Here is a 24453-nt window from a genome sequence, read left to right as displayed (position 1 = left end):
TACTGAAGCCAGGAGTCAAGAGCAGTTACTTCTGAGAATACTAGCAGGGAGCTGGATCAGAAGTGGAGCAGCCAGATCTCGCAGCGGTACCCATATGGGAAGCCAGTGCTGCAGGCAGTGGCTTTACCTGCTTTGCCACAGCACCAGCCCCAAGTGTAGATTTCTTAAAACTCTGGGGTCTCTGTAGAACTTGTGAAACATAGTTAAGCTCAGTGATTTTTAAACATAAATTGCAAATTTTTAAAAAATATTTATTTATTTATTTGAAAGTCAGAGTTACACAGAGGCAGAGAGAGAGAGAGGTCTTCCACCCAAACACACTTCCTAATTGGCCGCAATGGCTGGAGTTGTTCTGATCTGAAGCCAGGAGCCAGGAGCTTCCTCTAGATCTTTCCATGTGGGTGAAGATGGACTTGGTCCATCTTCTAATGCTTTCCCAGGCCATAGCAGAGAGCTGAATCAGAAGTGGAGTAGACGGGCCTCGAATTGGCACCCACATGGGATGTTGGCACTGCAGGCTGCGGCTTTACCTGCTACACCACAGCGCCGGCCCCCAAATTGTAAATTTCAATCATAATTTCAATATGCATACAAGCAGTTTTATTTTTATTGTTTTTCCTGTTTTTTTTTTTTTTTGTAAATGTATTTTTGGTTTGAACTATTTCCAACTCTTTTTTTTATTATTATTTTTAACTTTTATTTAATGAATATAAATTTCCAAAGTACAGCTTATGGATTACAATGGCTCCCCCCCCATAACTTCCCTCCCACCCGCAACCCTCCCCTTTCCTGCTCCCTCTCCCCTTCCATTCACATCAAGATTCATTTTCAATTCTCTTTATATACAGAAGATCAGTTTAGCATATATTAAGTAAAGATTTCAACAGTTTGCACCCACATAGAAACAAAGTGAAAAATACTGTTTGAGTACTAGTTATAGCATTATATCACAATGTACAGCACATTAAGGACAGAGATCCTACATGAGGAGTAAGTGCATAGTGACTCCTGTTGTTGACTTAACAAATTGACACTCTTGTTTATGGCATCAGTAATCACCCTAGGCTCTTGTCATGAGTTGCCAAGGCTATGGAAGCCTTTTGAGTTCACCGACTCTGATCATATTTAGACAAGGTCGTAGTCAGAGTGGAAGTTCTCTCCTCCCTTCAGAGAAAGGTACCTCCTTCTTTGAAGACCTGTTCTTTCCATTGGGATCTCACTCACAGAGATCATTCATTTAGGTCATTTTTTTTTTATTTCCAACTCTTAAAGAGGTTTTATAAAACCTTGGAAAACAAATTTTGGTTTCTCCAAGTAGGTTGAAAACAGTTCATCACAGGAAGAAGGTAAACTTGCATCTTATCCTCACTTTGTTGAATTAAACTGGAGACCTTCCATCTATCAGGCCTCTCAGTTTCAGGCCAACATACAACTACTCTCTTTTGCTCTTTTTAACAGTTTTAACGAATTTCCAGTAACAAAACAGACAGCATTTTATGATGATGAACATTGCAGTGGCCACACAGACCAGCAGGAACCCAATCACATCCAGACAGTAGTACTGGTACCAGGTGAGGTCGTGAGCTGCAACCCGAAGGTGTTTGGCTCCTTTGTGGCGCATGACGTACTCGATCCAGAAGACTGCTCGATCCAGGGGCTTCGTGGGCTGATCATGGTGAATTCTTGATAATCTCATAGCATTCTCTTTATATCTAAAGGAAAAAACATAAAGATAGCAACATTGAAAGGAAGTTAATTTGGCAACGAACATCATTCTATGACAGGTTGTTGCAAAGTCTCATAAAGTTGACTCAAAACGAGTGCTATATTATAGCTGTAGAAGAGGTATTTTTTTGTTTGGATCATCTTAGAATTGACATAGATTTTTCAAAGTGAAAATGGAAAATCCCAAGTAAAAGAAACCTTTCCCAGCAGAGAAAAAAGGTAAAGAATCTAAATGAGATAGTGGAAATGCATTCTGAGAACTATTGTCTTAAAGCTTTTAAAGGAGCACCAGCATTGTGTGACACAGTAGGTTAAAGCACCAGCCTGCAGCATCAGCATCCCATAGACACCAGTTTGAGTCCCGGTGGCTCCACTTCCAATCCAGCTCCCTGCTAATGCACTTGGGAAAGCACTGGAGGATGGCCCATGTCCTGGGGCCACTGCACACCCGTGGAAGACCTTGAAGAAGCTTCTGGCTTCTGGTTTCTGGCTTCTGGCATTAGACAATTCCTGCTCTGGCTATTGTGGCCATTTGGGAAGTGAACCAGTGATAGAAGATTCTCTCTCTCTCTCTCTCTCTCTCTCTCTCTCTGTGTAATCTCTCATTCCTCCCTTTCTCTCTGTAATTTTGCCTTTCAAATAAATAAATCCTTTTAAAAATAATAAAATTAAATATAATGTGTTGGGTCAAGATATTTTCCTATTACCATTTCTATTTTGCTTCTCATTAGATTTAGAATAAAATCAAAAACTGTTCTTTGAATTATTAATCTCTGCAAGGTGACACATTATAAAATGTCCTCTTCTATTGCTTGCCCTATGCACACTCTTTTCTAGACACAACTGCCTTGTAGTTTTCTTTTGAAGCCGAGAAGTATTTTCTCTATGAACACCTGTAAACTTACTGTTCCAAGTCCTCCCCTGGATAATTTTCCTCTGGTTGTCCACAAGGTGTGTTTTTACCTCTTAATTGATATGTTGGCATAAATACTTTCTCTCTGAGAAGCTTGTCCCTGGCCAAATAATATAGTAGCTGAAGGTACCTCTCCTGTTGCTTTTTGTTTTTTTTTGTCATTCACCCTAGGTTTTTAAAATATGTTATACAAGTATTTATATAAATTAACTTTATGTTGGACAAACATAAAAGAATCCAGATGTCCTAAGTGAACTGCTGGCAACTTCATAATTGGCTTGATGACTATGGTGAAGGGAAGAGATCGGTGTGCTTACTAATCAGATAACACAGGCACATCTGGGTAGAAGCACTGCCTCCTTGTGGACTCTGTAAGTACTACCTCCTTCCCCAAAGTAATTACCATCCTGATTTCTGCACCATAGATAAATTCTGCTTGGTAATACACTGGAATCCTATAATATGCATTCATTTGTGTCTTTTGTGTGGACATTGTTAGTTAATTGCATTGTTGTGTAATAGTCCATTGTGTTTAACGCCATGATTATGTTTTGATTCAGTGATTGATAGATGTTTTGGTTGTTAGTGTTTCAACATTACTTTTAATGCTGTTATACCCATTTTGTATGTATCTTGAGTTTTACATATTTATATATTTCTGTTGGGTATATACCTCAGTGTCGACTTCCTGATAGAAAGATTCATGTTTAATCAAGACTTTTTTTTTTAACTTTTAGTTATTTGAAGTGCATTGTTTAATTTTCAAAATTTAAAGACTTTTACTTTCTTTATCAAATATTTTCTACAATACATGCTTTCTTAAAATTATTTACTTATTTATTTTAATTTTATTTGAAAGTCAGTTAGAGACAGAGAGACAGACAGACAGACAGACATGGGGAAGACAGATCTTCCATCTGCTGTATCACTTTGCAAATGCTTGTAACAGCCCAACCTGGGCCAGGTGGAAGTCAGGAGACTGGGTCTCAATCCAGGTCTCCTCCATTGTTGTAAGGGGATTCAACACTTAAGCTATCACTTGCTGCCTCCAAGGGTATGCATTAGTAGAAGGCTAGATTCAGAAGTAGAGTGGCGAGTTGAACTCACATAGGATGCAGACATGCTGTGCTAAAGATCTACCCCATACCCTTTTATATTTGAATCTTTTCAAATTTTCTGCATCTTGGTTATGGCTCAGCATATGATTAATTTCAGTATTTATTCCACATACTCTTGAAAAATATGTTTTCAATTTTGATATGTATGTGTGTTTATGTATATATAAATATACATCTGTGTGTGTGTGTGTGTGTGTGTATGTATCTTTAAGTAAGTATACATGAGAATCTTTTAAAATGATCATGGAAAATGAAATTCAAGGATCTTACTTTAGTGAAAAAAATTGAAATCCATGCATAATGTTTTGTAATGCATATTTTTTAAGAATGTCTTATGGCCGGCGCCGCAGCTCACTAGGCTAATCCTCCGCCTGTGGTACTGGCACACTGGGTTCTAGTCTCAGTTGGGGCACCGGATTCTGTCCCAGTTGCTCCTCTTCCAGTCCAGCTCTTTGCTGTGGCCCGGGAGTGCAGTGGAGTTTGCCCCAGGTCCTTGGGCCCTGCACCTGCATGGGAGACCAGGAAGAAGCACCTGGCTCCTGGCTTCGGATCAGCGCAGCATGCCGGCCACAACGGGCCAGCCATAGCAGCCACTTGGGGGTGTGAACCAATTGAAAAAGGAAGACCTTTCTCTCTGTCTCTCTCTCTCTCACTAACTCTGCCTGTCAAAAAAAAAAAAAAAAAAAGTCTTAAATATTCCACATGGACTGAATTAAAAAAAAAAATGGTCCAGAACTACCTTATATTTGATTTCATTATGTATGACAAGACTTCAAAATGTTTTGGGGAGGCTGGTGTTGTGGCATAGCAGGTTTAGCCACTGCCTGCAACACTGGTATTCCATATGGGCTCTAGTTCATGTCCTAGCTGCTCTACTTCAAGTTCAGCTTGCTGCTAATGTATCTGGGAAAGCAGAAAATCATCACCCAAGTACTTGGGCCTTGCAAACCTTGTGGAGACCTAAAAGAGCTCCTGGCTCTTGGCTTCAGCCTGTCCCAGCCCTGGCCATTGTGGCCTTTGGGGAGTAAACCAACAAATGGAAAATCTCTTTCTCTCTGTCTCTTCCTATCTCCCTTTAACTCTACCTTTCAAATAAATAAGCAAAAAATTACTAAATGTTTTTGGAAAAATGGAATTAATAGACAATGTGAATTTTCCGTGAATATTTTGAACCCCCTTTGCACTTGTGTTTGGGGGTATGTGTAGCTCACGTTGGTTACTTTTAATAATTATGGTCTTAAGATCTTTTAAAAAGCTTATTTATTTCAAAGTCAGAGTTACAGGGCAGGGTGGGTAGAGAAAGAGAGAGAGAGAGAGAGAGAGAGAGAGAAAGTATCTGTATCTTCCATCTGCTGGTTCTCTCCCTAGATGGCCACAATAGACAGGGCTGAACCACGCTGAAGTTAGCAGCTAGTAGCTTCATCTTGGTCTCCCACAAGGGTGGGAGTACTTGGGCCATATTCCACTACTTTTCCAAGGCCATTAGCAGGGAGCTGAATGTGAAGTGAAGCAGTTGGGACATGAACATAGCACCACAATGCTGGCTCCCAAACCTTTATTGATTCATTTTTAAAAAAAAAAATATTTTCTGTTACTGAGAGTTATATACAACATCTTCAAACTGTAACTATGGTTCTGAATATTTATAACAAAAGTAAACTGACATAAAAAATACAAATATTCAGAATATTTTTATGTCAGTTTACTTTTGTTATTTTGATACTTTGCGAAATAGCTGTATATGAATTGAGATTTGCATTATTTCAAGATTTACTAGTTAACATTCTGAAGTGTTTCTCTTTATTTTTAGCATTGATTTTTGTCTACTATGTCTAATATAAACATAATTCCAACAGCTTACAATGGTTACCAGGTAAATAGATTTTTCTACCTTTATACATGCACCCTCTTGTTTATTTATATTAACATGTCTTGTAAAGTGGATATAGTCAGTATATAACATTCAGTTTGACATCTTAGTCTTTAAATGATCTTTCTCTTCGTATCCAATGTAAGTTCTGATATATTAATATTTAAATCTTCCATGTTTATTTATATTTTCTTCTAGTTATTTTTATCCTGAATTATATTGTCTTTCTATTATTTCTTGTGCCCTTTTAAATATACTTATTTATTTATTTGAAAGGTAGAGTGGCAGAGAGAGAGAAGGATAGAGACAGAGAGAGATCTTCCATCTGCTTGTTCACTCCCCTAATACCTCCAATGGCCAGGGCTGTGTCATGTTAAAGCCAGGAGCCAGGAATTCCATGCAGTTCTCCAAAATGAGTATCAGGAAATGAAGTATTTGGATTATCATGTGTTGCTTCTCCAGGTACACTAGCAAAAAGCTAGACTGGAAGCAGAGCAGCTGGTACTTTACCTGGTGGTCGGTTAAATGGAGGCTTAACACACCATGTCACAGTGCCTGACCCCCTTGTCGCCTCATAAGGCATTTTTATCATGAAGTTTTATTGCCTTTTCATATTGGTAACACATTTTTAACTACAAGTGATACAGGTGATTCTTTATTCACATAATATCAATATTGATAACAGTGATAGATGCTGAATTGATAGTAGCTATGCGAGGGAACACATATTATGTAACATCATTTGCTTTAGATGTTGAAAATTTGATTACCTAAGATGATTGTATTAACACTATATAATTCTGTACTACAAAAGACACCTTCAAGAAAGTGATAGATTAACCATCCAGTGTGAGAGATATTATCAAATCATATTCTGGTAAGGGATTTGTATCTATTATATAAAAATAATTCTTAGAATTCAAGGAAAGATAAGAAGCAACATACAAGAAAAGCGGTCGTGGTCATTTAGAAGGACCTGCACATGACCATGTACATAAACCCCTGGACATGATCATGATTGGAATAATCATTTATCCAAAAAATCTGAAGTAATACAAAGCACATGGAAAATTATTGTCTTGAACCAAAAAAAGAAATGGAAATCAAGAGCTAAATGAGATATCACATCACATCCAATAAATTGGCTATAATACAAAACAAAGATAATAACAATTTTAGCAATGTTGTGAAGGAACTGGAAGTAGTAATTTAAATGCTGTAACTACTATGGAAAATATTTTGAAACATTCCCATTAACATGAAATTTGTATAAAGTGTGGTGATTCCACTCTGAGGAACTGCTCAAAGGCAATAAAAACATATGTTTATACAAAAAGGCATGTATTGCCATTTTTATTACAGCCAAAATTTGAAACAACCAAAATATCCCTAATCTTATAAATGGATCTATAAAATGTGGTATATTCATACCAAAGAACATTAATCAACATTAAACAGAAACAACCTAATAATACATTGATAAGCTAGATAAAGTAAAGATATATTATTCTAAGTGAAATCATGCTAACAGAAAGAAGCAAGTTGCAACTGCATGATGACAGAAAGAGGCGAGTACATCGTAGGATTCCATTGAGAGGAAATCTCCAGAATAGGGTGTTTCATAGAAACAGTAAGTAAATTACTGGTTGCACAGGACTTGGGGTTAAGGCAAAATTTACTTTAGGACGTATCAGGTATAATTTTGGTGTGACAAAAAAAGCTCCAACACTCTATTTTGATGAGAGTTTCTTAACCTTACAAATGTATTAGATTCATTTGAAATTTAGACTTTAAATATCATGATATGCAAATATATCTCAAAAATATTTTTAAAATAATGCTAAAATAAAAATCAATTATTGAACAAAAAGTCATATAGTTTCAGAAAGCTTGGGTGTTGAATTTAAAAATACTATTTCATTTCTTTAATTTCATTATTCTTTTCTTCTGAAGATTTTGTCATGCACAAAACTGCAGTCTTTAATTTATAATATTTTCAAATATTTGTGTAGAATATTGTTTTACCCATTATTAATCATGCAGTGAATCTATGGTATTGATTTACAGCTTTGAAATAACTGGGTGAAAGCTAAAGCACATTTTACAATGGTTAAGTCATTTTACTTTTCTCAAAATTAAACTTAAAAGAACAGATGATACTCATACTCAAGGCTGACAAGAGAATTCCATCTATAAATACTACCAACTTAAAAAATGTTATACTCACGAAGGATCATAAATGACGGTGTCCAAAGCATTGAGCAAATCTGAACTTGACATTGTGATTATGTCCAATTTAATAGCTGCTCCCTTGGCCTCCATGTGAACAATGTTATCAAACTGATCCCCAAACAAAGGAAGGCCCACCATAGGGACACCATGGTGTATTGCCTCGTAGACGCCATTGGTTCCACCATGAGTTATGAAAGCCTTGGTTTTTGGATGACCTGAAATTGAGTGAATTTCAGCAAAATTGTTCATCATTAATGTTATAATATTATGAGACATTCACAGATTAAAGTAACTGAAAGTTAAAATGTTTTGTAGAAAACAGATTTCTATCACCAAGAAACTGCATTGAAGTTGTTTCAAATCTCAGAAGTGGCACCTAAGTCCACTGGGGAAGAGAGTGAAGGCCACATGGAAGGGGTAGTATGTGAGTTGAGACTTGAATAATGAATAAAGGATAGGCAGGTGGAAAATATGAAAAAGTGGATCCTAGATAGAAGAAACAGTTTGTGCAAAATATAGACGTCACATAGATAGTGTTCTTTTAATTAAATAATTAGGTCACAAACTCTGTTATATGGTATGTATAAATCAGCAGACAGTGAGAGGATCATGGTGCTGGCATTAAAGGAAAGATTATACTTCATGAAAGGCACTTCCACTACATGATTAGATTGTGGGATTTTTTTTCCCCACAGGAAAATACACAGAGAATCATAATCAATGAGATTCTGTGATTTTTACTTGGCTTCTAAAATACTCTCGTGGTGGGGAAATACAAGGGAAAACTAGAAATAGGACATAGAAAGACAATCCAGAAAGTTGCTGAAAAGTTGTCTGTTAGAGATAATTATAGATGAAATAGATACTTTGATTCTAACTATAAAAATATGACTATATATAATAAAACACCAGATTTTTATTTAAACTTTTATTCCCAAAGTCAAAAAGTCTTATAACATTGAAGAAGTTAGGGTAGTTTTAAAACTTTTGTTTATTTATTTGAATGGTAGGGAGACAGAGAGTGGCCTAGGGACAGAAGGTAACCTTCCATCTGCTGGTTTACTCCCCCAATGCCCGCATAAGCCCCCAGCTAGGCCAGGACAACCCAGGAGTCAAGAACTTTATCTGGAGCTGAGATAGATGGCAAAGATCCAACTACTTAGCCATCTGACCTGATACCTCCCTGACTATGCATTTAGCAGTAAGCTGAAATCCAGAGCTGAGTTGGAACTCAAATCCAGGAAATCTGATATGGAATGAAGGCTTCTCAAACTACTGCACCAAACACTCACTCAGAAGTAAGATTTTTAAAAAATATTTTTATTGATGATCAGGGGTATTGGTCTATAGTTCTTTTTCTCTGTTGTATCTTTTTCTGGCTTAGAAATTAGGGTGACCTTGGCTTCATAGAAAAAGTTTAGGAGGATTCTCTCCCTTTTGCTTGTTTTGAATAGCATGAAAAGAAATGGAATTAGTTCTTTAAGTGTCTGGTAGAATTCAGCAGTGAAGCTGTCTGGTCCTGAGCTTTTCTTTCTTGGGAGGGTCTTTTTTACTGATTCAATCTCTGTCTTGGTTATTGGTATGTTTAGGTTTTCTAGATCTTCATGACTCAATTTTGATAGATTGTATGTGTACAGGAATCTATTCATTTCTTCTAGGTTTCCCAATGTGTTAGTATTCATCTCTTTGTAGTAATATCTGATGATTCTTTTTATTTATTTGTGTTACATTCACTTTTTCATCTCTAATTTTATTGATTTTTCTTCTTCTTTTTTTGGGTAGTTGGGTCAATGGTATATAAATTTTGTATATTTTTTCAAAAAACCAGTTATTCATTTCACTGATATTTTGTATTAATCTTTGGTATTGATTTTATTTATTTCATCTCTAATTTTAATTATTTCTTTCTTACTAATTTTGGGTTTGGATTGTTGTTGTTTTTCTATGTCATTGAGATGCATTGATGGCTCATTTTTTGGTGCCTTTCCAATTTCTTGACTAGGTACCAGGTGTTATGAATTTCCATCTTAACACTGCTTTTATTGTATTCCATACTTTTACTATGTTATATTGTTGTCTTCATTCCAGAAATTTTTTTGATTTCTCTTTTGATTTGACCCACTGTTCATTCAGGAGCATGTTGTTTAGTCTCCATGTGTTTGCATACTATCTAGAGATTCCTGAGTTTTTGGTTTCCAGTTTCATTTCTTTGTGCTCAGAGAAGATGCATGATATGATTTTGATTTTTTTTTAATTTGCTGAAACTTGCTTTATCACCTAGCATATGGTCTATCCTAGAGAAAGTTCCATGTACTGATGAGAAGAATGTGTGTTCTGCAACTGTGGGATAAGAAGTTCTTTACATATCATTTAGATTCATTTGGGCAATAGTGTCAATCAGCTCTGTTGTTACTCTGCTGATTTGCTGTCTAGATCTGTCCATTATTGAAAGTGGGGTTTTGCAGTCCCCCATTACTATTGTATCATATCCTATATCTCATTTTAGATCCATTAACACTTATTTTAAATATCGAGGCACCGTGTAATTGAGTGCATATAAATTTATTATTGTCATATTTCCTGTTGAATTGATCCCTTAATCATTATCATTACATAGTGCCTTCCTTTATCTCATTTGACAGTTTTTGTTAAAGTTTATTTTGTTTGATATTAGGATGGCTACAACTGCCCTATTCTGTTTTCTGTTAGTATGGATTAACTTTCAGTCTGGGTGTATCTTTGTTAGTGTGATGTGTTTCTTTTAGGCAGCATATACTACAAAGCAGTTATATTCAAAACAGCTTGGTACTGGCACAAAAACATGTTTAGACTAATAGAACAGGATAGAAACTTCAGAAATCTATCCACACAACTACAACCAACTGATTTTTGACAAAGGAGCTAAAATTAGTGCCTGGAGAAAGAACAGTCTCTTCAAAAAATGGTGCTTAGAAAATTGGATCTCCATATGCAGAAAAATGAAGCTAGACCCCTACCTTATACCTTATACAAATATCCACTCAAAATGGTTCAAAGGCCTAAATCTATGATCCAATACAATCAAATTACTGGAAAACACTGGGGAAAACCTGCAAGACATTGGCTAAAACAAGGCTTCTTGGAAAAGATCCCAGAAGCACTGACAATCAAAACCAAAATTGACAAATGGCATTATGTCAAACTGAGAAGTTTTTCCACTGCAAAAGAAACAATTAGCAAAGTGAAGAGACAACCAACAGAATGGGAGAAATTATCTGCAAACCATGCAACTGATAAATAGTTAATATTCAGAATCTATAAAGAGCTCAAGAAGAAATGGGCAAAGAATTTGAACAGGCACTTTTCAAGAAAGGAAATTCAAATGGCCAACAGACACATGAAAAACATTCAGGATCACTAGCCATCAGGGATGTGCAAACAAAACCACAAGGAGGTTTCACCTCACCCCAGTTAGAATGGCTCTCATGCAGAAATCAGCAAACAACAAAGGCTGGCAAGGATATGGGGAAAAGGTACACTAGTACACTGTTGGTGAAGATTTAAACTAGTCCAGCCACTGTGGAAGACAGTATGGACATACCTCAGAAATCTGAATATAGACCTACCATATGATCTAGCCATTTTAACTCTTGAAATTTACCCAAATCAAAAGAAATCAGCATTTTAAAGGGTTATCTGCATCCCAATGTTCATTGAAGCTCACTTCACCATAGTTAAGATATGGAATCAACCCAAATGCCCAACAACTGATGGCTGGATAAATTAATTATATTATATATAGACTATAGAGTACTACTCAGCTGTGAAAAATGAAATCTTGTCTTTTGCAACAAAATGGATGAAATTGGAAACCATGAAATAAGTAAGTCCAAAAAGATATCATTTTTCCTTGATCTGTGGTAACAAATAGAGTACCTAAAATGGAATATATTGGAATGAAATGGACATTTTGAGATTCTATGACTTTTTATAGGCCTTGTCTCTTCTTTTGAGGAATAGTGTTTTTTGTTTTCTTCATACTATTTTTTTGAACTCTTTACTTAGTATAGGGTTAACCTTTGAGTGTTACATAAACTGAAAATAGATCTAGGAACAGTAGAAGGAGGAGGAAGTAGTGTTGGAGCATGGATAGGAAGGAGTGAAGGGTGGGGAGGATCACTATATTCTCTCTATATATATATACATATATATATACATACTATATACATGCTATATATATATACTACATACATACTATATATACATATATATGTATCTATGAAATATATGAAACTTGCATAACAATAACATTTAAAATATTGTTATTAATAAATACTTAATGATTTTGTTTCCTATTGATTACCAAATTATTTCTCCTGTTTTATCCATTCTTCTTCATAGTCTTACCAAGAAGGTCATTCTGAGGTATCCATTTATACAGTTGAGTATTGGGTCCTAAGGTATCTGGTTTCTTGCCATTAAATCTCCACAGAACCTATTCAGGAAAAAAAATCCTACTTTAATCGAATTCCAAATTACAGGATTTTAGAGTTCTTAAGAGATTAACAGTTCACATGCTTAAGTGCCTTTCACATGAGAGATAGGAAATAATTAAGGGATGTTAAATAATGAAAAGTATAATACATTAATGTAAATAGAATATCTATATTTTATGTCCTTATTTTTATATTTAGCTAGAAGAATGTAATTGTGATACTCTAACAAAGGAGATCACCAATGACAAACTGAACTTTTAAAGAAATAGATAGCTATTATAATTCTTGTATAAAATTCTATAGCAAATTCCTAATGACCTACATATCTACTTTGTTTTACACATCTAAGTTTTGTGCTAGCCCTCTTAGAAATTTGGTATCAACCTGTTTTCTTTTAATTTGTGAGCAATAGGACAGTTAGCACAGTTTACTTGCTTCATAATTGATTTTATAATAGTGTTTTGGCTTAATGGGGCCACCTTTTTTAATGTACAAGGTTTATCCCAAAGACAGGATCCCATCCCTTCATGTTCCTAATTTAGACATTGGCAGAACCATGTCCATCAGGGAAGGCTGGTTTTTTACTTTCTCTAAATCAAATTGGCAGGTCTTTAGGCTCAAGGTTGGTGAGCCCTGCCCTTTCTTTCTCTGAATATCACTATGAATAGCACAATGAATCGGCATATTGCAAAATACAGGGCAAGTAAAAATACTCAAATTGCATGTGAAGACTAATTTGTATAATGCAATCCAGTCTTTGTTCTTTTTTCAAAACTTGCTTGTTGTTACGGTTCTAGTGTCATTACTCATTAATATTTTCCTCCCTTCTGCAAACATCTGTATTGTGCACATCGCTTTCAGCAATTCTTCTTGGCAAATAAGGAAATGACAAGGCAGAATTTGGTAATTATGGTATGCCAGCCTGCAATACCAGTATGATACAAACTCACACTGTACCCAGTGTTTTTCTTGCTGATCAAAATGTTAATGCAAATAGTTTTGTATAATCACCAGTAATATCTATACTATTTATCACCTGACATGTGTATTTTTCTTTTAAAAGTTATTTTGGAGATAAATTATAGATATAATGGTCTACTGGGCAGAGGAAGCTTCAATAATCAGACTTTTAAAGATTTTAATAGTCTTTATAGTAAATTGCTACCATAATACATGTTTTTGAACCTTTTGTGGAAGCCGGGCAAGAGCTGATGCAATCACATTGGCCCTTTCTTCTGGCAAATTACTGATCATTGACCCCAGGGAAAACACCACAACTCCCTCTTCTCCCGAGCTCTGCACAAAGTCTTCCATTTCCTGTGGAGAAAGGATTTGACTCATTTCAAAAGAGCTGCAGCATAGCAAACACTATTAAAAGATCAATTATCATTATCATGTATATAATGCCAGTGTATGTGTGTACATGTTTGTTTAAGAAATGTAATACAGCCACTACATACTATTGACACATTGTGGTCAGATTTCTCTGACATTTCCTGTCAAATAGCTCCCATTTTCTTTGGGTACCTGTACATTCTTCTCTGTTTTGTCCAATGTAAGTACAATTTTGTTAATTTAGAATCCTGCTAAATTAATTTATAATAATCTACCACCCTCGAAATCTGGTCACCGTCAATTTGTTCACAAATGGCTCCTCTTTCTTCCCCCTTTGATGTGTGAACACCTTCGGCTGCCTTTCAGCAATAATCCCATCAGGTCATTGTGGTTAAAATCCCTCTTAACCCTTAACGTTTCTAAATTTCTATTCAGGATTCCAATATAGCACCTCCACCCCCACCCCTTTTTTGTTGTATTCTGAGTTGAGTTCAATCTCTTGCTTTTTCTGCAAAATCTCTTTTTCATACTCTGCATATTTATTGTGGACAGTCCCAGATAAAATTTGCCTTACTGTCTTTACCTAGTGTCATGAATTCCACTTTTCCTTAACGGTTTTCATGCTACATCTCAGAGAGTGTTAGATTTGTTTTGGAGTCCTGGGCCTCTTACCCAAGATGCAAGTGTGCATCTTTGAACCTTTTGTTTTCACTCATGACCCACTGATCTGGGATCAGTTAGTGAGTAAAATGCCCAAACCACGGCTCTGTAGAAAGCCACACGGAAGCTGCCAAGGGCACATTCTGATGGTTTTGAGTCTCAGTATTGTCTTAAGGCTGAAGAAGAGGTTGGGAATATTTAGGTGTCTCTGTTATAAGGAGGTGAATGAGAGTCGCAGGCAAGCAGGAGCTAGTGAAATTCCCAGGCTTCTTTGATTAAAAGCCGTCTTTAGCCTGGACATGTTACTTGCTGGCTCTCTCTCTGGAATGAGGATTATTCTCTGATTCATGGGCTGGGAAATTTCCCTTTCATGGTCTCTCTTTGAGAACAGGTTCTGTAACTTCCCCATGGGAACATCTCAGCAGAGCCAAACCCCCCTTTCAAACTCTTACTGAGGATCTGTTCTGCCAATTTTCTTGGGTCCTTTACTTGGGGGTTATTATTTTAGTACAGGAAATGTAGATAAGAGATGGCCAAAGGACATGAATGGGTATTTTTCAAGGGATGAATTACAAATGGCCAAGAGACACATGAAAAGATGTTCAAGATCACTAGTCATCAGGGAATGCAGATAAAAACTATAATGAGTTTTTACCTCACTCAGGTTAGAATGGCAATCACCCAAAATCAAAAAAAATTAATAAATGCTGGTGAGCATATGGGGAAAAAGGTATGCTCACACACTGTTAGTGGAAATCTACAGTAGTGCAACCACTATGGAAGACAGTATGGATATTACTCAGAAATATGAAAATAAAAGTATCAAATGACCCAAACATCCCATTCCTGGGAATTTACCCAAATGAAATGAAATCAGCATATGAAAGAGTTATTTGTGCCCACTTGTTTATTGCAGCTCAATTCACAATAGCTAAGATATGAAATCAAGTCAGATGTCCATCAACTAATGACTGGATAAAGAAAATGTGGTATATATTCATGATGGAATACTACTCAGCCATAAAAAAGAATGAAATCCTATCTCTTGCAACAAAATCGATGCAACAGGAAACTACTATGCTTAGTGAAAAAGCCAGTCCCTAAAACACAAAAACCATGTTTTCTCTGATATGCAGTAGTTAACACAGAATACAAAAACAAATGTATAGGAATGAAACAGATGTCTTGTGATTTAACTGTTGCTTTTAGCCGTTATTTACATTCCTGTGGAACTGTGGTCTTTCTACTTTTTACTTTTTAAATATTATGGTTAGTGGTGCACTAAGCTTGATTTTATAGAGACTGAAATTATGTTTTTGCAAAAATTAAAGAAAAAAAGAGGCCGGCACTGCAGCTCACTTGGCTAATCTTCTGCCTGAGGTGCTGGCACCCCAGGTTCTAGTACCGGTCGGGGTGCAGAATTCTGTCCCGGTTGCTCTTCTTCCAGTCCAGCTCTCTGCTATGGCCCGGGAGTGCAGTGGAGGATGGCCCAAGTGCTTGGGCCCTGCACCCTCATGGGAGACCAAGAGGAAGCACCTGGCTCCTGGCTTTGGATCAGTGCAGCACACCGGCGGTAGCAGCCATTTAGGGGGTAAACCAATGGAAAAGGAAGACCTTTCTCTCTCTCTCTTTCTCACTGTCTAACTCTGTCAAAAAAAAAAAAAAAAAGAAAAGAAATGAAAAAAGAAAGGAAGGAAGGAGTGATATTGAGGGACAGAGAGAGGGAGGGAACATATTACATTATAGTTATCTTCTTAGAAATGTAACTATGAAATTCTTCAAATTTTTTCTCTTATATTAATAAAAATTTTAAAAGAAAAGAGGTTTAAAATGAACTGCTTATTGTATCTTCAGAAACTGTTGGTTTATAAAACTCTTAACCCAATGTAAAGCAAAAATAATGACTTAAGCATGAATGTACTGAAGATTGTAACTTTTTCATAGCCTTCCTGTTTGAAACTTTGTAAAAATGTTTTAGTAGAATTTTAATATTTGATGAATTCATTTTTCTTTTTTTTTCTTTTTTTCATTAGACAGGCAGAGTTAGACAGTGAGAGAGAGACAGAGAGAAAGGTCTTCCTTCGGTTGGTTCACTCCCCAAATGGCTGCTACAGCCAGCGCACTGCGCCGATCTGAAACCAGGAGCCAGGTGCTTCCTCTTGGTCTCCCATGCGGGTGCAGGGCCCAAGCACTTGGGCCATCCTCCACTGCACTCCCAGGCCACAGCAGAGAGCTGGACTGGAAGACGAGCAAATGGGACTAGAACCTGGTGCCCATATGGGATGTCAGCACCACAGGTGGAAGATTAACCAAGCGAGCCATGGCACCGCCCCTTATTAAAATTATTTTAACATATAACCCTTTAGGAAACAATACATTTGTGAACAGATAACACTTACTTTTTCTTTCTACTGATATTTTCAGAATTCAGAAACATAATGATTTTTAATAGAGATATAATTATTTGCATAAATTCAGTAGAGTTCTGTACTTATAACAATTTGAATTGCAGACACTGGTTTTATTGCTCAGAGTTTGGAATGTTATAAATGACATTATTGTCCATAGAATCTGATTTAATGGACTCAGATTGACTTTACAGAGCCTGTGCTTTCAAAGGAACTTTGAAAAACTGGCCTAGCACTGGGCTCACGGTGTTTCTTACACTGTAAAGGAGGAAATAAGGCCAATGCTTGCTTGGTCAAGGAAACTTAAGATATCTTGGGGACCATGAAGGAAAGAGATATTCAAGCACAGAGAAAAGAAATATTCACACTTCACTGTCAGTTAAGTCTGGAGTCTGGCTCTTGATTTTACTTCCCAAACTTGAGAGCTTTTATATTTCTGAGATTCTTTGTAAAAGAAGGAACAGGAACACAATCTCAAAAAAGTGCACAAGGTCAATTTGCACTCTTTCTGCACTTATGTAAATAATTAGAGAAATCTGATCAGACTTTCTTCACTCAATTCCAAGAGAACAGTAAAATTCCTTCATTGGTGATCACAGTGGGGGAAATTTTATGTTTCAGTGAAACATTATTGCAAATTGTGATTACCTGGAAATTTGACTAGATAACAATATGTCTGTTATTATTGCATTTTCAATTGACTAGTTTCCATTATGTGGGGGCCTATAAAATGTTTGTAGAGACTGTGCACAATCTTTATTTCAATTTTGTCATAAACCTTTTGAAAAATCCTTATATCTTCCTAAAAATTTCTAAGCCTATGCTTCCAATGTTTCTCTTATGCTCTTGACTTGGTGCTTTGATGCAAAAAACTGTCTTCCCACATCCTTACTGTGATTATTTAAAGGGGTCTTTCCAGTTAACATTGGATGCTTCCATGCTCTGCTCTGAGATATAATGGCAAGGTACCGTTCTGTCATTGAACAACAGGAGGACTGACAAAGATTCTTTCCTATATGGTCTCCAGCCAATCTTTTCTAGAGTGTTGTCTTCTTTAGTTCTAAGACTTGTCACTTCTGTGTGTAGCTCCACATTGTCCAGTGTCAATCAAAATGCTGCCCAATCAGCTAAACCAGAATCCTTTACCCACATGGCAATGTCTGAACTCGCTGTGCTGTCTTTAAGTAGAATACTGTTGGGTTGGGTTAGCCTGAGTCTGTCCTAACTGCTGATTTGTCCCTTAATACCTTTCTGTTTGCTGACCATTCCCTTGTTCTTCACTATACTTCTGTATTTCCCTCTTATACAGAGTCAAGCCCAAATCTCGGCAATTATATTCTCTATATCTACTGAGGGACTCCTTAATAAAATCTGCCTCACTGTCTTGAACAGGGATCATGAATAATTAGTACCTAAATATAATGAAATAGATACTGTTGCAAAACTTTGTACTCAGAATCCTCACCATGCGATTAATTATTAATATATAATTTCAAAAGGAGGTTTCCTGTGGATCAATGGTCTTCCTGCTTTTTTTTTGTTGAACACTATATTTAGTGGACTATTAAGTCTGTGATTATAAAATAATTAAAGTGTACTATAGAAAATTTTAAAAGAAGGAAGGAAAGAAAGAGTGGGGAATGAATGAATGATTCTTTCTTATTTGTTGAATAGTGAAGCCTTATTTTAACTTACATTATTTGCAAAGTCTCCCAGATTACTCTCATTATTTCATAACAAAAATGATACTTACATAGCTGTGCTGGTGTAGAAAAACTAGAGTTTCTATTGGTAGGATCCTATACTCCCTTTCCTGTAACATCCTAAGTGTGATTCAAACACTCTTGAGTGAGGAACACAGAATCATTTTACTTCAAGTGCAAAGCAAACAGAACAAAACCAACCAGAATAGGTTTACCTTGGGCAGGGGTTTGGCAGGTCTGCAGTGGAGCCCTCCAATGAATTCAACATTTGGTAAGAGTGGACGAGGAAACTCCACATCCCAGTAGGTGCGAATGAGCCACATGTCAGCTTTGCCCATTAACTCAGTTAATTTAGTGGGCCTTCCTGAAGGAGAAAAGGAAAGCAAAAACCGCAGGACATTAGAAAATGGTAAAGTGAATAGGCCTAGTGATTTTCCCTTTCTTTTTAAGATTTGTTTATTTATTTAAAATCAGGGTTACAGAGAGAAAGAGAAGAGAGAGACAGGGAGAGAAAAAGACAATTTCCATCAGCTGGTTCACTCCCCATATGGCTGCAATGGCTGGGGCTGTACCAGGTTGAAGCCAGGAGCCTGGAACTCCATCCAGGTCTCTCATAAAGATGTCAGGGGCCCAAGTACTTCACTCACTTTCTGCAGCTTTCCCAGGAGCATTAGCAGGGAAACGCATCAGAAGCAAAGCAGCCGGGACTTGAACTGATGCTCCTATGAGATACTAGTGCTGCAGGCTGTGGATTAACCTGCTGGGGGACAACACCAGCCCCTGCCAGATGATTTTCAGAAGAGGCTTTAGTAAGTATAAAGTATTCAAAGCTGTTTTAAAAAGTCTTTATTTACGGGGCTGGCACTGGGGCATAGCAGGTAAAGCCACCACCTGCGGTGCCGGCATCCCCTATGGGTGCCAGTTCTAGTCTCGGTGCTTCACTTCTGATCCAGCTCTCTGCTATGCCCTGGGAAAGTAGTAGAAGATGGCCCAAGTCCTTGGGCCCCTGCACCCATGTGGGAGACCCAGAAGAAACTCCTAGATCCTGGCTTCAGATCAGTCCGGCTCCAGCCATTGCAGCCAAGTGGGGAATGAACCTGTGGAGGGAAGATCTCTCTCTCTCTCTCTCTCTCTCTCTCTCTCTCTGCCTCTCCTTCTCTCTCTGTGTAATTCCGACTTTCAAATAAATAAGTAAATCTTTAAAAAAGTACTATTCTTGGGGCTGGCGCTGTGGTGCAATGGGTTAACACCCTGGTCTGAAGCACCGGCATCCCTTATGGGCACCGGTTCTAGTCCCGGCTGCTCCTCTCCCAATCCAGCTCTCTGCTATGGCCTAGGAAAGCAGTGGAAGATGGCCCATGTGCTTGAGCCCCTGCACCCACGTGGGAGACCCGGAAGAAGCTCCTGGCTCCTGGCTTCAGATCAGCGCAGCTCTGGCTGTTGCAACCATCTGGGGAGTGAACCATCGGATGGAAGACTTCTCTCTCTCTCTCTCTGCCTTTCCTCTCTCTGTGTAACTCTGACTTTCAAATAAATAAATAAAAATCTTAAAAAAAGTACTATTCATTAAAAAAGCATTTAATGTGATCAATGTATATAATATATATGTCAATATATAAAATATAATATATAAAAGATATATTTATGTATAATAAGCACATTGTGAGAAGACACTACATCTGTAACTGGCTGCAGTATATTCACTATCATAAACAATTTTCAAACTATGCCAGTATACATTTAAGCAGGTATTAATTTTCTCTGTAAAGCTACAAAAGTAATAAATGCATATGATACAACAATTCCAATACTGAGTGTGTATGTATAAATATATATAGGTATATATATATATATGTAATCTTCATATATGTTTATTCATATATATATGAATGGGAAATGAAATCCATCTCTCAAAGTGACATCTGCACTCCTATCTTTATTGCAGCACTGTTCACAATAGCCAAGAAATGCAAATAGCTTATAAGTCCATCCATTGATGACTAAAGAAAGAAAATATGGCATATCAACACTATGAGATACTTAGCCATGAAAAGGCTGAAATCTTGTCATTTGCAATGGCATGGATGGATCTGGAGGGTCCTTATATTAAGAGATATAAGCCAAGCCAAGAATGACAAGTATCACAGTATCTCACTACTATGTAGAGTCTAAAATATATGAGCTCGCAGAAATTATAAATATAATGAAGCTAATCAGAGACTGGGAGAGCAGAAGGGAGGAATGGAAAAGGCTGATTAATATGTCCTGAATTATAGTTGGATAGGAATAAAAAATTTGTGTGTTTAATTACACATAGCATGATGATAGATAACATTAACAGATAACATTTATATATATATACATACATATATTTTATTATATATATAAAATCCAGTTAAGATTTAGGATTTTTGGAGGCTTTAACTATAAGCAAGTGTTAAACATTTGAAAAGATATATATACTCATCCTGCTTGTATTCATGTACAAAAATCTCACATAGTTCCCATAATTATGTATATATTTGTATGCTAGTTAAAATTTTAAAAAATTAAAAATTAAAACAAAAAAAACTCTATTGCTGATGTAAACAAATATCTGTAACCAACTGATCTTACCGTATCTCTGAAAACATCTTTTCCAAGAGTGCTCTGATTATTTGCAGCATTTATAACTTGTTTCTAGGCTATCCAGGTAAACTGTGAAGTATTTGAGAGTATAGCATAATTCTGTTATATTGTCTACTGGTCTTGGTTCATGTTAGATATCTCATACTTATTTATTATACAAACTATTTTCAGATAACTGTAAAAATTTCAAAAACTGTGGAAACTGAGTTTTTTTCCCCTCAATTTTTGGCACTTGTTTTCCCTTTACAGGATAATTACTGCTTCAGAAGTAAAAAGAAAGAAATTATACACTAATACTTTACATGCCTACACTAAGAGGTTGTGGTTTTTAAAGAATTAAAGAAAGGTTGGAGCATGGAGGGAGGGTAGGGAGGGGAGTATTACTAAGTTCCTAAATTTATATATATGAAATGTATGAAACTTGCATAACTTAAATAAAATTTAAAATTTAGTGAAAAAAATTTGCGATCACTAGAAAGCTCAAATTATAGGCTTACTGTTTGGGATACAGACACTACATCTCCCAATTGTGAAAGAATTCATTAGGTAGTGTGATAAAATAATGTGAAATTTAAAATAAGCAAACTATTTACCATGAGGGGAAACAAACTTCTCAATACTATGTAGATAGCTATGTTAGCTCTTTTTTGGAATATTTATTTATTTATTTGAAAGAGTTACAGAGAGAGAGGAGAGGCAGAGAGAGAGGTCTTCCATCTGATGGTAGACTTCCCAATTGGCCGCAAAGGCCGGAGCTGCGCCAATCCGAAACCAGGAGCCAGGAGATTCTTCCAGGTCTCCCACGTGGGTGCGGGGGTCCAAGGACCTGGGCCATCTTCTACTGCTTTCCCAGGCCATAGCAGAGAGCTGGATCAGAAGTGAAGCAGCCGGGTCTTGAACCGGCGCCCATATAGGATGTTGGCGGTTCAGACCAGGGCATTAACACACTGCACCACAGCACCAGTCTCAATATGTTAGCTCTTAAAACTGTATATATGAAATACATGAAATCAGTTCCCTTTATATAGATAAAACAAACTTTGAAAAGAAAGAAATGCATAGTTTATTTCCTAGACTGCATTCATCGTGGCACTCAAACTAAAAATCACTGTTTTTCAAGATGAAATAAGGAGTATAATGAAATGGACATGTAATTGCTTAGAGACATCCTTATTGCTTTATTGTGCAGGTTTATGACTTCTTGGAGTGTCCTGTGTGAGTGAATGTCATCAGCTTCTAACTGACCTAAAATCTTCGCTTTTCTGTTGCACTTTGAGTTTGTTAGATTATTTTACCTTTTTATTTCATCATTATATTTTTTTCAAGACAAGTTTCCCTGATTTGATAAGCATACTAGGTCAGGTCCAAAGTACAAGAAGTCAGGCTAGTCAATATCCATTGAAAACAAGACTTACCTAGAACTTCACTGTAAAATCGATCCCATTTCTTCTCATTAAAAGTTTGGAACCAAAAGTCAAAATAAAGCACATACAACATATTCTTTACCCTCTCCATGAATGTCATTTTATCAGTTAATTGTGACATAATAACAGGAACGTAGGAAGGGGGAAACAGAAGTCCTCCACTATACTTTTCATAAGTGTAGCCAGGAAAGACACGGTGCGTGTACAAAAAGGGAACTTCAAGTAGCTCAGCCAGCAGCTCACCACAGGGACACAGGGCATCTGCAAGAATGACATCAAACCTCGATTCTTTCAATTTTGTCACAAGTGTCTTGTTCAAAACTGCATCTCTACAGATATTTTCAGAAAAATCGGATTCTTCCATTGACATTTCTTGAAGTTTTGAAAAATATTTCCAAAATGGATACTTAGGCAATTCCAGAACGAAGTTCATGAGTTCTTCTGTGAAAACCATCTCATACTCATCTTTGGATATTGATGTAGGAAAAATCTCAAATTTAATACCAAGAGATTTGTTGGAATCAAGTAGAACAGAAACTGAAGGTTTGAGAACAGTCACCTCATGTCCCCTCTGGGCGAGTTCATCCAGGATGGTCTTTATATTGATCCAATGACTGTAATCCACTGGCCACACCAGCACCTTTCCACATCTCCCAGAGCTGAAGTAACAGCTCAGCTGTAGCAACAGAAGAACCGAAATCCACTTCGTAGACATCCTGGTTAAAGGCAAATGTGCCTTTCAAACTCTTGCTGCCTCTGCTCTTGGATATACGCAAGGAGAACTATCATGTAGTTAAAATATAACTCGTCCGGGTTAAAGTATTCACACATATGAACAATCAGAGTACCTGTATGACAAATAGAAAAAAAGCATTTGGCCTCATAGTTTAATGGGTGTGTGTAATGACAGTTTTATTATTACAAGTGGGTTCATGGAGTTAAGAGTTGATGACCTAGCAGGTACATTTCAATTATGTAAAATTTTAAAAAATAGTTTCAATAACAATGATACATTGCTTGTGTCTATAATCCTGTTGGCACAGAACTAGAAATAAAATAATAATGCACCTGAATCAACATGCCCAGGATATGTTCAAAGGCTTCTCTTTTTTGAAAATCTTTTGTTGACATATTAGTCATAAACCATAAAAGTCACTTATTCTCACGATATAATTCAATAGTTTGTAGCGCATTCTCAAATTTTTTAAAGTCACCACAGCAATCAGTATTACAGCATTTTGGCAACCCCCAAAATAAATATTAGCCAGTTCCCATTGCCTGTACTAGCAACAGTCCATTTATTTCTTATCTGTATAGATTTTCTTGTTTGGGGTATTTCACATAAATAGAACCATACAATGTGTGGCTCTTTTTGATTGGCTAAGTTATTAAGATGATAATGTTTTAGAGGCTCATGTATATTCTAGCGTGTATCTGTATTTCATTCTCTCCTATAGTCAGATAATATTTGAGATCATGGTTATATAACATTTTGTTATTCATTCCAAGTTGATGATTATTTGTCTTTTCTGGTTTTTTTTTGGCTATTTTGAATAATGTCTGTTTTAACACTTATGACCTACTTTGGTGTGGGCATGTTCTCAGTATTTGTGAAACAAGAAGTGGAATTTCTGAGTCAGATGGTAAGTATATTTAACTTTTGAAGAACTGAACTTTTTACAAGGTGGTTGTGCTACTTTCCATTCTATAATGTATGAGATTGTCAGTTTCTCCACATACTGGACATGTCTTATTTCCTGTTTTTTTTTTTTATTATAGCCATGCTAGTTAGGGTAAAGTAGTATGTCTTTGTGGTTTTGGCTTAATACTTGATGATATCAAATATTTTATGTGTTTTTGGCCATATGAATATCTTACTTGGAAAGATGACTCTTCAGATCCTTTGGTCATATTATGATTGGATTATTTTTACTCATACTGAAATTTTATCTTTCTTTGTAT

At 36.5% G+C, this 24453-nt stretch overlaps 1 protein-coding gene across 1 annotated transcript; it reads right to left on the bottom strand.

The window, feature by feature from the left end:
• Positions 1-230: 230 nt before the first annotated feature.
• Positions 231-23344, bottom strand: LOC138843006 (UDP-glucuronosyltransferase 2B31-like). Its single transcript, XM_002717141.5, has 6 exons — positions 22483-23344; positions 18655-18803; positions 13519-13650; positions 12245-12332; positions 7854-8073; positions 231-1712 (listed from the first exon to the last, which is right to left on the bottom strand). Exons 1-6 carry the CDS (start codon positions 23204-23206, stop codon positions 1433-1435), a joined length of 1593 nt encoding a protein of 530 aa, XP_002717187.1. The 5' UTR covers positions 23207-23344; the 3' UTR covers positions 231-1432.
• Between the last annotated feature and the right edge of the window lie 1109 nt (positions 23345-24453).

This window comes from Oryctolagus cuniculus, chromosome 8 (genome assembly GCF_964237555.1).
Source record: "Oryctolagus cuniculus chromosome 8, mOryCun1.1, whole genome shotgun sequence".
In the NCBI taxonomy this organism is placed as follows: Eukaryota; Metazoa; Chordata; class Mammalia; order Lagomorpha; family Leporidae; genus Oryctolagus; species Oryctolagus cuniculus.
The sequence above is the reverse complement of the archived record's forward strand: the minus strand, read 5'-3'. Positions and strand labels throughout refer to the sequence as shown.